At 37.0% G+C, this 14547-nt stretch overlaps 1 protein-coding gene across 1 annotated transcript in view; it reads left to right on the forward strand.

The window, feature by feature from the left end:
• NEIL3 (nei like DNA glycosylase 3) overlaps nt 1-14230 on the forward strand; it is a 24788-nt gene extending 10558 nt beyond the window's left edge. The window contains exons 5-10 of the mRNA XM_026067240.1: nt 1539-1620; nt 4443-4604; nt 7961-8130; nt 10423-10825; nt 13046-13220; nt 14054-14230. Of these exons, the coding sequence (XP_025923025.1) occupies nt 1539-1620; nt 4443-4604; nt 7961-8130; nt 10423-10825; nt 13046-13220; nt 14054-14230 (1169 nt within the window). The remainder of the gene's footprint in view (nt 1-1538; nt 1621-4442; nt 4605-7960; nt 8131-10422; nt 10826-13045; nt 13221-14053) is intronic.
• The last annotated feature ends 317 nt before the right edge of the window (nt 14231-14547 follow it).

The raw sequence follows: 14547 nt of genomic DNA on the forward strand, positions 1-14547 counted from the left end.
ACTCAGTCTTCAAGTCCATCTCAGAGACACTGTTTGTTATTAATGCTCATTATCAATTTTGTATTGTTGAACAAGCTTGCAGTTCTTTTTTTTTTTTTTTTTTTTTTGTATTATCATACTTCTTTGCTTTGGATCCTCAAGCATGTATCTGCAAACTTCTGTGGAGAACAGTCTGTTTGCGAATGAGTCTGAAATTATATAGATTGTAAAGCAAAGCTGATGAAAACAGTAACTGGAAGTCCACAACATTTTATATATATATATATTTTAAATGTAACTTGTATGAAAGATTTCATAGGATCAGTCTGGATTTGAATCTTATCTAGAGTTGTATGATGATACCCATTCTGAAGTGAATGGATATTCCTTACAGTTTGGGGAAGGTTGTCTTTGCATTCCTAGCAGCTTATAATTTCTGAGACTTAAGTATTGCTGTAGAAAAGAGCCTTGAGTCCTGTTTTCTCTGGGGGTATGTTACTGTAAAAATTGCACTGCTGCTATGCTTGGCTTATTTGAACGAAAGTTAAAATCAACAGGAGCTATAGCCTTCCTGTGTATCCAACAGCCAAAGTTGGATGAATAGGTTAGAAATTGCGCTCTGTCATGTGCTTGCATGCTCTCTCTCAATTAATATTATTAACGAAACAAAATGGTAAATGAACCATTCTCCCTCCACAGCCTTATCAATACCTGGTTTCTGTGGACTTTGAATGCTGGTTCTACAGAAACTACAGAGAAATCCCTTCCATAGGCTTCTCCAGAATATCTTAAAAAAAAAAAAAAAAAAGTTAGAAAGGACATCCTGGAGGTTTATTCTAATGTCCTTCTCAAAACAGAACTAACTTTCATGTTAAATCAGACTGCCTGGGATCTTATGCAGTGGAGCTTCAAAAATCCTCAAGGATTRAGATTCCACAGTCCCTCTGGGCAAACCACTTCAGTGCTTAATYCACGCCTAGGTGTTAATCAAAATGCACTGGGGTGTGTCCAGCATGTGAGCTGGCAGAGGAAAGAAAAATATGACTTAGAATTTTGATATTCTTAACAAAAATGTGTCTTCTTGATACATCTCTCTAACTGTGGTGCCTTTGGCTCAAGTATTCTTCTTGAAGATCTCTCATGGAAAAGGGCCTATCTGATGATAGTTAAGTCATGTCATAAAATCCCCTAGGAAACCAAGAGAGAACTATAAGTTGTTAACTCCGTGAAGTTAAAACTCATGTTAGTGTCCTATGATGAGGAACTCTTAGGTCAATGTAGAGGAAGACCACTGAAACTTTTTATCTAGTAYGTCTTTCAGGGGTTAGGCAAAGTACACTATTTCGTATTCACACAATGAGYTTGTGTAGAGTTATATGTGCAAATATACTATTTTACTGAGATATTACATAAAACGTGTAGCCAGAGAATTCATCATAACAGGAAGCAACGTAATTCCATATTGGCTGAAGATGTCTGGATGGCCAGTGTATTACAGGTCTTCCTACTGTTGTTGCTTAGCATACTAATATTGTAAAAATTGTGCTTGTCTTATTCACAGGTTTGCCAACTGAGAGATGAGCATATACGTCACTTGGTGAAAATGACACGTGACTTTGCCCTCCTTTTTTATAAGGTAAGGCTTTGTGTTTTTGAGAAACCTCCAAAACTTGGCTCCAGCATGTTTTTAGTTGTATGTAACCTTCTAGTGGAAATAGTAAAAAGGTGCAACAAGACAAATGTTTCAGTGAATGAGAATCTTGGTTTGGGTGCTATTCACTGTGAATTGTCAAATGAGGGAGAGGTGGTGGAGTCTAGCCTGTCTTAAAGACTGTGCAGAACCTTGGCACCGTTGCAGCAGATGAGTTTGACACCATGTTGCCTGGCGAGTGAGTTCAGTTCTGCTGTGCATGTGCTGTAAAGTCACTCTGAGCATGTCAGAATTGATGTATATCGAGCACATGTTTACAGGCAAGATAACTACACCATAAAGGTCATCTTTCAACAGGAAACTAAGAATTGCCTTGGGGAAGTATGAAGGTAATTGAATTAATGTGGCTTCATTTATGAAACTTTGAAATAGTAAATTTTTTGACTAATAGAAGCCAATTGTCAGAAGTTACAATCTAAAAAGTTAATTTTGTATAGTTAACAACAGGGAGTGTACCCAGGTATAGAAGACAAGGGATTAAAACTAGTTTTGGAAAGTAGTTCGCAGGCRTGTGGGAAGTGTCCTGGTGAGATGTTTGGCTGCCAAATGCAGCTGATGAGTAGGGTGCTGAGATTCCTGTCAAGATATTATTAATCATGGGGAAAAGCCTTGTAGCAGAATCTTTCTCCATCTTTCATGTAGTGAGTTGAATCTTGATACATCTGAAACAACTTTTTTGGTTGCTAGAGGGGAGAAGTTCAAGGTTCTCCCAACTGCCACAACATCAGTAGCATTTGTTTCTTCCCCTGAAAACCAGTAATTCCTGGTTCATGGTGGCAGTTGCTCTTTAACTTTAAAAATAGAGAATTTGTCCTAATTCTTGTAAGGTTTTGTTTGGTTTTGCTTTTTTTCCTGCTTGCAGAGAAATGAACAGCAGCAGTGAAATGGCTGTTTCTCTCAGCATTTGTTCACAAAAGGCAAGCAGCTAGTCTTTGGTAGATGAGGAGGAGGGCACTTAGTTAATTTTCCTAATGCAGTCTTTCAGTCATGGAGGCTAAAAATGTGACCGTTTAACAGACTGCTTAAATTACTGCTTCTCCCCCAACCCACTGAAGAGCAGTGTTTGGTCTCTCCAGGCTAGGGAAATCTCACTCTCCAAACTTCATACTGGTGAAACCTACCAGCAAAGAGATAGCACCCAGTTCTGCATCAGCTATAATACTGGGAGATTTAGATGTGCCACAGGCTTTTAGAGTGACAATAAACAAATAGCTTAAACTTCTGTAGCTCTGTTTACCTATTTTCAAAATTTTTATACTCTATACTTAAAACAGTATTTGCTATTCAAGTCTTTTTAAAGGATGAGCTAAGCCCCCAAAGCCCCTTTCAGATAATATCATAATGAAAATAGATTAGTAAGAGTGGTAGTACTTCATCATTGTTTATAGAATGTTCTTATACTATAATTATTATTCTAGTAATAATACTGTATTATTATTTCAAGTAACCCCTTACAGATCCAAAGATGTGCAATCTTATTCATGTAAATACCTGTTGCTTTTGTTTGGCTTTTAACTTACTGAGGGGTGGGAAGCTCTACGGATAAGAAATTAACTCCAACCTTAAGGAGAAGTCTATGAAAAAACAAACTGCTTGCCAGTATTCAAGCAAATATGTAACAGCAATTCTTTCTGGCTGGATTACTGGATAGTGAATTGTACTTTCAAAAGCAGAAACAGCTGTCATTCAGCGAGGCTAATTAGTACGGGTGCAGCAGGAGCAAATATGTTGAGCTCAAAGTCACCTGTATTCTCAGAAAACTCCATGAGTCCTCAAGCAYTGTGGAGCTAGAGCCTGTCAGAGCTGGGCTGGTTTTGCTAGGCAAGCTCTGATAACATCTGAACTGTGCTTATGGAACTGTGACTATGGTGCTGATGCCTATGTAGCTCTCCAGAGTTGGCTTGGCTCTCCTACTTTGTTTTCTGTTTGTTTTTTCACCAGTTTTATCAAAGGTATGCCTATGCTGACTCCATGCAAATTCTCTCATGAAATGTTCCTGCTTGTCAGCCCTCTGGAGGCTACTTAGGTCACTGTGTACTAGGCTAGACTGTGCTTCATTTAATATGACTTTCTGCCACAACCTGGGAAGCCTGCTGTGGCTCTTCATGGGCCAGCTTGCATCTGGCATGGCCTGGGCTGAGGTGAAGCTGAGAACTTTACTGGGCTCAGGCTGGCTCATACAGAGTCTCTGGAATCTCTCTGCATTGTGCCATTCTCCAGGTTTTGGGAAGTTTGATTAACCCAGATTGTAGTGTCAGGCCTGAGCTGGCTCTGGGTTTTTTTGGTGGTTGTGTTTTGTTTTGTTTTTTTTGCTCTGTTGGTGCTCGTGAACTCTTTAGGAACACTCCTGCAGGGGCCAGGTCAAAGACTGGTACTGAATCAGAGTTAGCTGATCCAGCCAGACTCAGGATGGATCCCTGGCATATGTTTGCCTGTGCTGTGCAAGTATGTTTTTTGTTTGTTTATTCTCCTTTTTATGATTTGGAGAATTCCAGACCCTGTTATCCTAGATTGAGTCAACTCTTCTTACATAAGTCTGAAGTACAGACAATAGTGTTTATGAGTATCCCTTAAATATCTTTGTGTAGTAATTCAGCTGTCAGTTTACATATGTGGGGGGGGCTTTTTTTTCCCTCCTTTTTTTWAATGTTGGCTTCAGTTGAAATGAAATTTACTGGGGTGAAATTGGGTCTTTAACTTGCATTCCAAATATGTTCTGCTTTAGTGCCGCAAAACGGGGTCTCCAATCTACAAATACGGGGTCTCCAATCTACAAATACTACAAAGTATACAGGCGCCCTGCCTGTGGTCAGTGCAATGAGAAGATAACTATATGTCATTTAGGAGAGAACAACAGGATGACCTACTTCTGCTATCGATGTCAAAAGGCTGATCCCCAGCTTGTCAATGTTAGGTATGATTGTGATTCTATAACACCTTTGAGCATAGCTGTCGTCTGAAAAGTGCCGTAACAGTAAGAGGACATTAATTCTCAAATACAGTGGATCCTTGTGCATTTTATATCTAAAGTCTTTTGACTTTACAAAAGCAAATATTTTGGCCATTGGTGTTTACAAATGTTTAAAAACTGTGGTTTCTTGATACCTATATATTTCAAGGGGCCTGTCTTCTATGAAATAGCTAGTACTCTAACCAAATGTGGGAATCATACAGAACAACTCATAGTACTCAGAATTATCCACTGTTTCTGGAAAAATTGCCCCATATTCTTGGTATTATCAAAATAATAGGCTTGGATGTTTACATACCACTGAGTTGAATGGCATAAGGAAGAAAGAAATGTGTGCCTCTTTCTATTCCTTTTCATAGAAAGACCCCTCCAGTCAAACAGAAACAGCTAGACAGCTTTGCATCTGTGCTATTTTGTTCTGGCTGTAAAGTTACGAGAAAAACTAAAGCTTCAGTAAATTCAGACTGCAGCAAATCTTGTAGAGCTTCTGAAGTCATAGATTCAGTGACCTCTTAATTGTTAGTGTGCTTAGAACACTTTTTCTTCCCCCTTATCAGTTTTGGAAAGACCTTACTACATGTGCGCCACTGAGACACTTCCAGTTCTACATAAATTGTGCTAGCATTGTGATAGCAGCAGCCTTTTGCCTTTTTATTTAAAAAAAAGYACAAAATGCATTTGATACCATGCAGGGGCAGAAAATAGTGGCTTCAAAAGAGTCTTATTCACTCTTAAACACCTATGTTGCTCTTGAAAATTTTCATCTCAGGCCTCAGAAGCTTGCTTTTTTATTTTGAGCTTTGTCAATCTAATAAAACATACTGCTCTGTACAAACTTTGCCTTCATTAGTACATACATTTTTGGGTGGAGGTGAGGGGGGATAAGATTTACACAACACACAAATCCCTCCCCCTCTCCTTCTTTTAAAACAACTGTAACTCAGATGGCTGAAGGGATTTTTGCTTAAATTTAAAAATCATCTTTGAGTACAGATCAAACAAAGAAAAGTCCAGCATGGAAGATAAATATTTCACATGCTGATAACCCCAATTTGCTACATTTTCAAAGGTTATAATGAGAAATGTTTTGCAGGAGGGTAAGAGGACAGCAATGTTCCAGTGAGTCAAATAACTAGAAAATGATTCAGGAAAAAAAAAATTCTTTACTCTCTCCCTTCTAGAAAAGTAGGTATGCTAGGCTTTATAGAAATTGGGGACAACAGAGATTTTTTTTTTTTTTTTAAGAAAACAAACAATAAAAGAAAACAGTGGTATCTTCCAATTAAAAATTCCAATTAAAAAAATGTGGTAATGGTAGCTATAAAATAAAGAAGTCATTTCTAGTGATATCCTCCTCATAATGTCAAATTGTTGTATTCTGCTGGTCTGTGTTTTCTATTATGCAGTAACTGTTATCAAATAAAAGTACATTTAACTCAAGTGGCAACTAAATGCTTATCTGCCATTTCAAGCTTTTCACGTTTCAAGGCCAAAAGGAGCCACTGTGATCAGACTGACTTACTGCAGATCATAAACTGTAGTACTTCACCCAGTGGTTCTTGGGTCAAATTCAGTAGCTTATGATTTTGCTCACTTGAAAATATGAATAAAACACCTATTATAAGCTACTTCATCAAATCAATGTACCCTGAATCTCTAAAACACATTTTTTTCCCTATCTCATGATCCAATAAAACAGGAAAAACATCAGATTACACACACAGGATATGCTGAATGTAATCAGGCTAGTAATGCATCTTTGATACCTGAGTAGTAGAATTGATTTAATAATGTGAAAATATCCATTTTTAATACAAACTTACCACTTAAATTGTTTGTTATCCAGCTGCAGTATTTCAGTGAATGCTACTGCAATGTCTACTCTAGCTCTTGACAGCACAGGATCTCTGAACTGTCAGCATTCCTCATTATTGTCCATACCCTTCTTGCTGTGGAAGAGCTGTGGTAGATAATGGATATCCATACCATTATGAGAGAAGCATATCTTGGAAGCCTGTTGAGGAGAGTGATAATTGCAGGATAAATGACAGGTCCGAAGAATATCACAATTCCCCAAAACAGCATTTTGGTTTTTAATGGAAGTGCTTAAATTTTTAAGATTTAGAAAGTCTCCAGATTGTGCATAATTCCATGAAAAGCTATGCAAAAAAATGTTTGAACACTTATCAACCATAGTACTTAAAAACTTACATATATGTCTCATTGAAATGATAACAGAAACAGTTATATTTAATATGCTAACAACATCTGGATAGTATGGCAGAATTAGTCCTTGATAACATGCAGTGATTGCAAAATAGTAACTATGATTCTAAGCAAATAAATCTGCCAACATGAGAAGGTGGTATCACTGAGTGTGACTGAGCACTGGAAAAGGCTGCCTAGAGAGGCTGTGGAGTCCCCTTCCTTGGAGATATTCAAAAGCTGTTTGGACACGATCCTGGGCAATGTGCTCTCGGTGACCCTGCTTGAGCAGGGGGGTTGGACTAGATGATCTCCAGAGGTCCCTGCCAACCTCAACCATTCTGTGATAGTTTACAGGAAAATAACTACAAATAAAATCTGCAGAAGTGTTTGTAGTACAGCTTTGGCTCACCAGTCACAGGTAGGACATTTCTGAACTCTTTCTTTTTAATGAGAGGGAAAAAAGCATGAAGCAAGAAAGAAAATTCTTAATTCTGAACAGGCTCCTAAATGTTAAAAGTATTTTAGCAAATGGTGACACAGAAGACAGACTTTCTAAGTTTAAGGTTTTCAGTTCTGTTGGCTGTTATAATATGACCTAATGGCTATCATTTAAATGATAACCAAGAAATTTGTTTGTTACATTGTGTGATTTTCTTTATATCAGCCTCTGAACAGTTCTTCATTCACTAATGCATTTGTTAGCAAGCATTCTATAGAGGGGATAGGGGAAAAATACTGGAACAGTCTTCATTTCTCCCCATATTTCTTGCTGCAGTACTTGAAAATGGTACAGAATTTGAGAAAGGCTGGGGCATTGTGCTGTACAGTATAAGGGGATAATAATTAGCTTTCTGTCAATTTTAGTTGGAATATTTTTATTTGTATTACTTCTCCAGCATTGGCGAAGATTTGCCCTTTAGGTAAAGAAAAAGATCAAACTCTAATCATGACATGCTGTCCAAGCTATAATAGACGGTTGTAACACTGTGTACTACTTGTTCTCTAGCCCTGCATATTCCTGCACATAGTGGTRTAAGGTAATTTGTAGAAGAAACATCACAAAATGCTAACATCATTCTTTTGTTTCACAGCAAACTGCCAACTAGAAATAGCCTAATTGGCTGGGCGTATGGCAGGGGGTCATGTTCTATTGAACATGTAGCTCAGAAATCTGAAGAAGAGTGGACATGTATGCGCTGTACCCTAATAAACAAGCCTTCTGCTAAAAATTGTGATGCCTGCTTGACTTCAAGGCCTGAAGGTATTGAAAGCTTGTTTGGAACTTGGATTGGGGGGAGGGGAGAGAACTGTATTTTCAATTCCATTTTCAGAACCATTAAACTATAGAAAAGTGTCTCATAGGTAAATTGTAAATCATTTTTATGTAACTTTCACTAACTTTAAAGCCAGATTTTGGGTGAATCTTATGCAACCAATCATGGAAAATGTCTTGTCTTAAACACTAAAAATGTCCAGTCTTCCAGTGTTGTGTGCAGGTGAGGATTCTACGGACAAGCCACTTCTGTGACCCTTTGTTTTTAATGGGGCAAGGAGTGAGACAAGATGCTGTTCTCTCATTCTTTCAGTTACCCCTAAAATCATAAGAGGTCTGTAGCATGTCTCTGATAGAGAGGAAAATCATTGTGGGAGTAGGGCAAAAAGTAATTCTTATTTTTTCATGTGAACAAAAGCACTAGGAGACTGTATATTTTAGTACCCTTTGCAAAGGGTGTGTCAGGATTTCTCATGGGCTAGTTTTTTTCCTCCAAGTTCAGAATATGGATGGTCCTGGACTCACTTCCTAAATTTGTTGTTTGTCTCTTACTGAAGCTTTACTGCTACTATCTAGACTCTCAGTGCGCATAAGTAGCTGTGAATGAGACCTAGAAAGTGAAAGGAAGATGGAACTGAAAGAGTAACATATTGCCTTCTGTCCAGATTTCTGTTTAGAAGTCTAGATATTAAGAAGAGATGAGTGAAGTAATGGACTTCACCTTGCTCCTGAGACCTGCTTTTTATATATATATATATATATATATATATAAAATATATATATCTATATATATGAAGAGCAGAGCTTAGTTTTCTCTTTCACTTTCTGTAGGAAAAGTGAGGTAATCACTCTGTAGAGGGATTTACAGGAAATTATGTGGATCAAAACTCATGCTCAGAGACATTTTGAACTGTTACATGTATTCCAAGAAACATAAGTCTAAAGGTGTGCACGTATGTGACTTCTTATGATTAAAGCTGATTCTATAACAATTCTTTATTAATTAAAACTTTTCTACCTTAAAAGCTGACCCTCCACTTATTTCTTGTTATGTCTAGAGAATTATTCAATAAAGTGGCAGAAATCTGCATACTACAACTTAATCTTTTGTTTTTCTAGCCCTAATTCTGTAAAACTGAAAGGGAAGATACTTTTAAGTAGTATACAGGCTCTCTTTGTAATTGAGAAGAATTAATGTGTTTATTTAGACTCCTGGACTGATTGTTTAAAAATTCTCTGGATTTAACAACATGACTCAAAGTATATATGTTGAAATTGAAATTAAAGATCGCAGATTCTCATAGCTCTTGAGGGGACTTAGAGCCATACTTTTCAAAGTGCTAAAAAACTCCCAGCCTGCTTGAAGAAGTATCTTATGGTACTGATGCTTGTTCTTACAAAATCAGTTTCAATGCTTTTTTAAAAGTGTTGATTCATTCTAGAGACCACCTTGTATGAATGGAGTGGTGTGTATCAAACTCCTCTCTTATTCCGGTTCAACTCCATTTCCCCAGGCCGGGAATCAAGAAGAGTATGTCTTTGTGCATAGCATGAGATCTGTTGCCAGCAGAGGCAAATCTTCTTGTTCTTTCCCTGCAAAATCAGTGCAAGAAACCTGTAAGCTTTAATCTGCCTGCAGTCTCAGATTTACCAATTAACCTCTCTTCTGGAATTAATACCCTTAGCTGGATTTTAAAATATATAGCAACCTCTGCACAGCAAAGATCTCTAAAGCTTTGTATCAAAATCCTGTTCCATTTCTTTTCCTGTACTAAGTTTCACTTCTTCAGCTATATGCTTCTACTGAAAACAGGCCTGGAATTTGAAAACCTGTTAGATTTGGTGGAATACTATTACAAACTCCTTTTTTTTTTTTTTTTTTAATAAGATTTTGCATTGTACGTGTTATCTGAGATTTTTTTTTTTTAACATGGCTTTGCTTACTTCTCTCTTTCTCATACAGGCATTAAGGTTCCCTGTTTCCTCCTCTCTCCTATAGGTTTCATGTATAGAATACTCTTCAAATCTAGTCCCATTCAAATAACAGTAATGCTATCCTGAAATACATGATGTTGGCTCCAAAAGTGCATGAGCTTTGGTAATTCAAGAAATTTGGTATTATATCTAATCTGTGACAGATTTTGTGATCTTTCAAGATGTAAAGTAAACAGAAGGAAATTCACTATTTCACTCTCTGTATGAACAGTTACAGCTCATAAATATGATCTATAGACTCACTCTACACAGATGGATTATAACTAATGATTTATTTTTCCTTAGTTCCAAAGATAGAGAATGATGAAGATTCTGCAACCTTTAACAGAAGCTTAATGAAGTATCCTTGTAATGATTTTGGAAAGCCAAGTGTAGAAATAAAGATCAATAGGAAAGCTGCATTTGGACATACAACCCTTGTCTTAACAGATCTTGGTAGCAAAGTTGTTCTAAGAAATGATACCCAAATACCTGATGGACACACTCAGTGTGGTTCGCCAAAGAGCAATTTGGATCAAATCCAAAATAATGCATACCAGTCAGGGGGAAGCATAAACAAGTACTGCTCAACAAATGTCACGGCTATGGCTTCACCCTCCCATCAGCAGCCTCTCTCTTTCAAACCCGTCCAAAAGAAGCAGCAAACTGATCGTATATCCTCTGTTCTCCAGCATAATATAGGAGTCAGGTATGTTATTCTAAAATGTAAATAAGTCTTTTTATAATCCCATAAACTTTATACCTGAAGACTAATGGAATGCTGTAGGGTTCAGACATTGTCTTTGGATTTCTATCAATCAGAGGTAACTTATTCCTGGGTAACTAAAATTACATTCAGATTTCAAAAGCACTTAATGACCTAGACTTTTATTGAAAAAGTCCTGATTTTGGCATCTGGCCAGTCCTGCTGTTAACTAAACGGCTGTTCATAGTTCAGATTTTTACATGGAATAGCACAGTATAACTCTAATCAGTAAACTGGCACAGTTCTGCCTAAAGAACTATCTGATCACTGCTTGCATTAGTAATGTAGTTGCTGTATGCTTAGAGAGATCTTGAAATCATTGTGAAAGATGACAAAATGTAAATTGATGTCCCTCTTTAAAGTACTTAGACAGGTGATGTTTTCTTACTGCCTTGATCATTAATTTGTTTTCCCTGTTTAAAGAGATGTTCTTTAATCCTTTACTTTTGTTATTTGCAAGAGCATGTATGCTTAGTATGTTTGTTTATTGCAACCTATAGAGAAGAGAAACAGGTCTGTGATGGGAACTCTGCTAAAATGCTAGCTATCTGAAAGTTAGTTAGAAGCACTGAAGATATTTATCTCACTTTAAATGTGTAAATTCTTACAGCATAATGAAAGTAACTGAATGACTGAGCTATTCTAATTAAAATGATTTGTAAACTAGCAATTTTCAATATTTTCCCAAGGTATAAACCTCTGTACTGGTAATTTGATGAACCTCCAAACCTTATTTTCTCTTAACTTCCCCCCCCATCCTACATGTAATTATTTGACACTCCACCCATCCTGAATTTTTAGTTACATAGCCCTATTCAGACACATCCATAGTCCAGTTAAGAGAAATTTGGTGAGAACTTATTGAGGTTGTCAGGGAGAAGACCGGCAGAGATGCACAACAGTAATGGGAGTGCAAGGTGGATATAATTAATGTTGGTAAATTATGCAGAGTGAATGTGAAAGATGTCCATGATATGCTACAAAATTCTTGGTCATGGGTTTCTTCTGAAATGGAGAAATTTTTTGCACTGTCGAAGCACCAAGTTGTGAAACCAGATTTTGCTTGCTGGCATACCAGGCTGTATGAATACAGATTCTCCTTACTGTCTCAGTAGAGGGCTACAGAAAACTGAGGATGCAGGCAGGATAACTGAGAGTAGAGGGAAGCACAAAGAAGAAATGAGACAATATCAATCACAGTAACAGGTAGTTATAGCAAGTCATCAATTTAAACATATGTATGGTTTGGGGGAGTTTTTTTGTTGGTTTTTTTGAAGTTGTGCCAGAAAAGGAGAGGTTTTGTGTCTCATTTTAATGAGATGTTGGAAGAAAACTTTGCTGATGTCTACAGAATTGTGATCTTCCAGACATAAAACACAACATAAAATTCCTGAGCTGAAAACTTAACAAGAATGGAGTGAACTAATTAATCTTTTCTGTTTTCACTGTGGTTTCATCACTGCTTTTCTGCTCAGTAAATAGATTAGAAAGATATATTTCAAAGAGGATTAATCTTATTTAAAAATGGTAATGTGAAAAAGAAAGCCTTGTGTATTGCATTCAGATAATCTCTGCCTATTTCAATCTAGAGGAATGAAGAAAGAAACTTTATCTCCTTCAGAGAGCACTCTTCCACCCACTCAGCTAGATTACTTCTTGTCAGAATATGATTTGGAGAATTACAGGAACTTTTTATTAAGGAGGATGGAAAACTTTTCTGTGAAGTGCACAAATATCCATGACCTTGAGTAATTGCTTGGTATTGGGTTTTTTGTTTTTTTTTTTCCTTCTGAGAGAATTCTTTTAGTGTATGTTGCAATTTGGGAAGGAGGATACAACATAGGTAGTATGATTTGTTTTGCAGATGAACTTAAGAATATGTTAAAATAGTTTAAAACAATGGTTAATGCTAGGGAAAACTGGTATAGCACCTGGAAGATGAGCACAGAGTTAGAGTTGTCTATTCACTCCTAGTACTCATTCATCTTTACTTAAAAGCGCAATAGGGTGCATTAGAAAAGCAAGCTCTTTGGCTGTCACTGCATGCAAAAGTACATTGAGTGTGCTATCCTAACAAGTAGGAGAGAGAGTTCTTTGTCTGGATGTGGTGTTGGTAATCCCTTTAACATTATGCAGAAGTAATTTTTTAACCTGTCATTACAGCAAACCTCAAGTTAATATGACAGATGGTATTTGTACATTAAACACAGGCCATCCTCACTGCAGTAAACATAGCCACCTCTGCAGCCTCAGAGTTGTGAGAAAGGACGGAGAAAACAAGGGCAGACAGTTTTGTATTTGTCCTCTACCCAGAGAATCTCGGTGTGCCTACTTTCAAGTATGTATAAGAGTTCAGAGCCTGTTTTCTAATAAAACAAGTAAGATTATATGCCATTTGCTTAATTCAACAGGTCTCCTTGCTGCCCACTAACCCCCGTATCTGTAATTGTGGAAAGACTTGATCCATTTAAAACTTAAGGTCATTTTGGATACTTTTGCACACTGAATTGAAACTGAGAACATAATGGTAATATGAGCAAGTAGTTTATTACTTACTTCTCTTACAGCTTTGAAGGCACCTGCTTGTGCAAATTAAGGCAGATGCACAGTAGGAATGTTGGTTGGAAGAGACTTCTAGGAGCTGATTAGTTCAACCTCCTGCTTGAAGCAGGACTATTACCAACACTAGATCTCGTCAGCCATGTCTCTGTCTAGCCAAAATCTTGAAAACCTTCATGGAGATTCCATAACTTGTCTAGACAACTGCTGTGCTAATGCCTAAGACTGTTCCAGCTGCAACTTGTGGCCATTGCTCCTTGCTATGTATGTTTGACTGAGAAGAGTTGACTCAGTCACTTACCATCAGGTAGCTGTAGATGAATTCAGGACAGTAATAACTGTGATGCCTTAATTTGAAAGAATGTATGTGTTTTAAAGTTACAAAGTTAAAATATTTAACACCAGTTAAATTATATGTAGTTACAATTAACATTACAGAAAAATCTAAAATCACTAAACACAAAAAACAACAAACTCTCTTAACTACCAGGAGAAGTGCCTCTTGACACTTATCTGCTAAAGTCTCCCCTGTAGATCTATTTATTTCTGTTACTAATTTTAAAATAAGGAATTCATAGCCATCACATACACTAAAACTGTTTCTTTTGGCAGTGGGCTGACTTGAATTTTCCATTCTGTAACCATGGGAAGCGCTGTGTTATGAAGACTGTGTTGAAGATTGGTCCCAATAATGGAAAGAACATTTTTGTGTGCCCTTTTGTAAAGGAAAAACAATGTGGCTTCTTTCAATGGGGAGACAATGGGCTAGGTATGCAGATTATTCCTTGATGCTGAAGTTTCCATCTGTAAAATGAGATTTTGTAGTTATTTGCTCCTTAGGATGTCTTAAGAGTATTTGACTTTTTCTTTCCTCGTCTTTACTCTGTGTTTTTTCTGTTCACTGGTTCATAGTGAAATAGGTCCAACAACTAAGTAAAGAACTGCAGATTTGGAAAGAGCAATTGTTACATCTAGTCCTGTGAAAATTAAACATTGCTTGTATCTTCCATACTAATTTGAAATTCACAATACATTGTGAGTTGAATGTTTGTGATACTGTTAAATTCCAATCAGAAAACAGTTCACTTTTTTCTTTCTTATAAATG

This window comes from Apteryx rowi, unplaced genomic scaffold (assembly GCF_003343035.1).
Source record: "Apteryx rowi isolate R43461 unplaced genomic scaffold, aptRow1 scaffold_255, whole genome shotgun sequence".
Taxonomy (NCBI): Eukaryota; Metazoa; Chordata; class Aves; order Apterygiformes; family Apterygidae; genus Apteryx; species Apteryx rowi.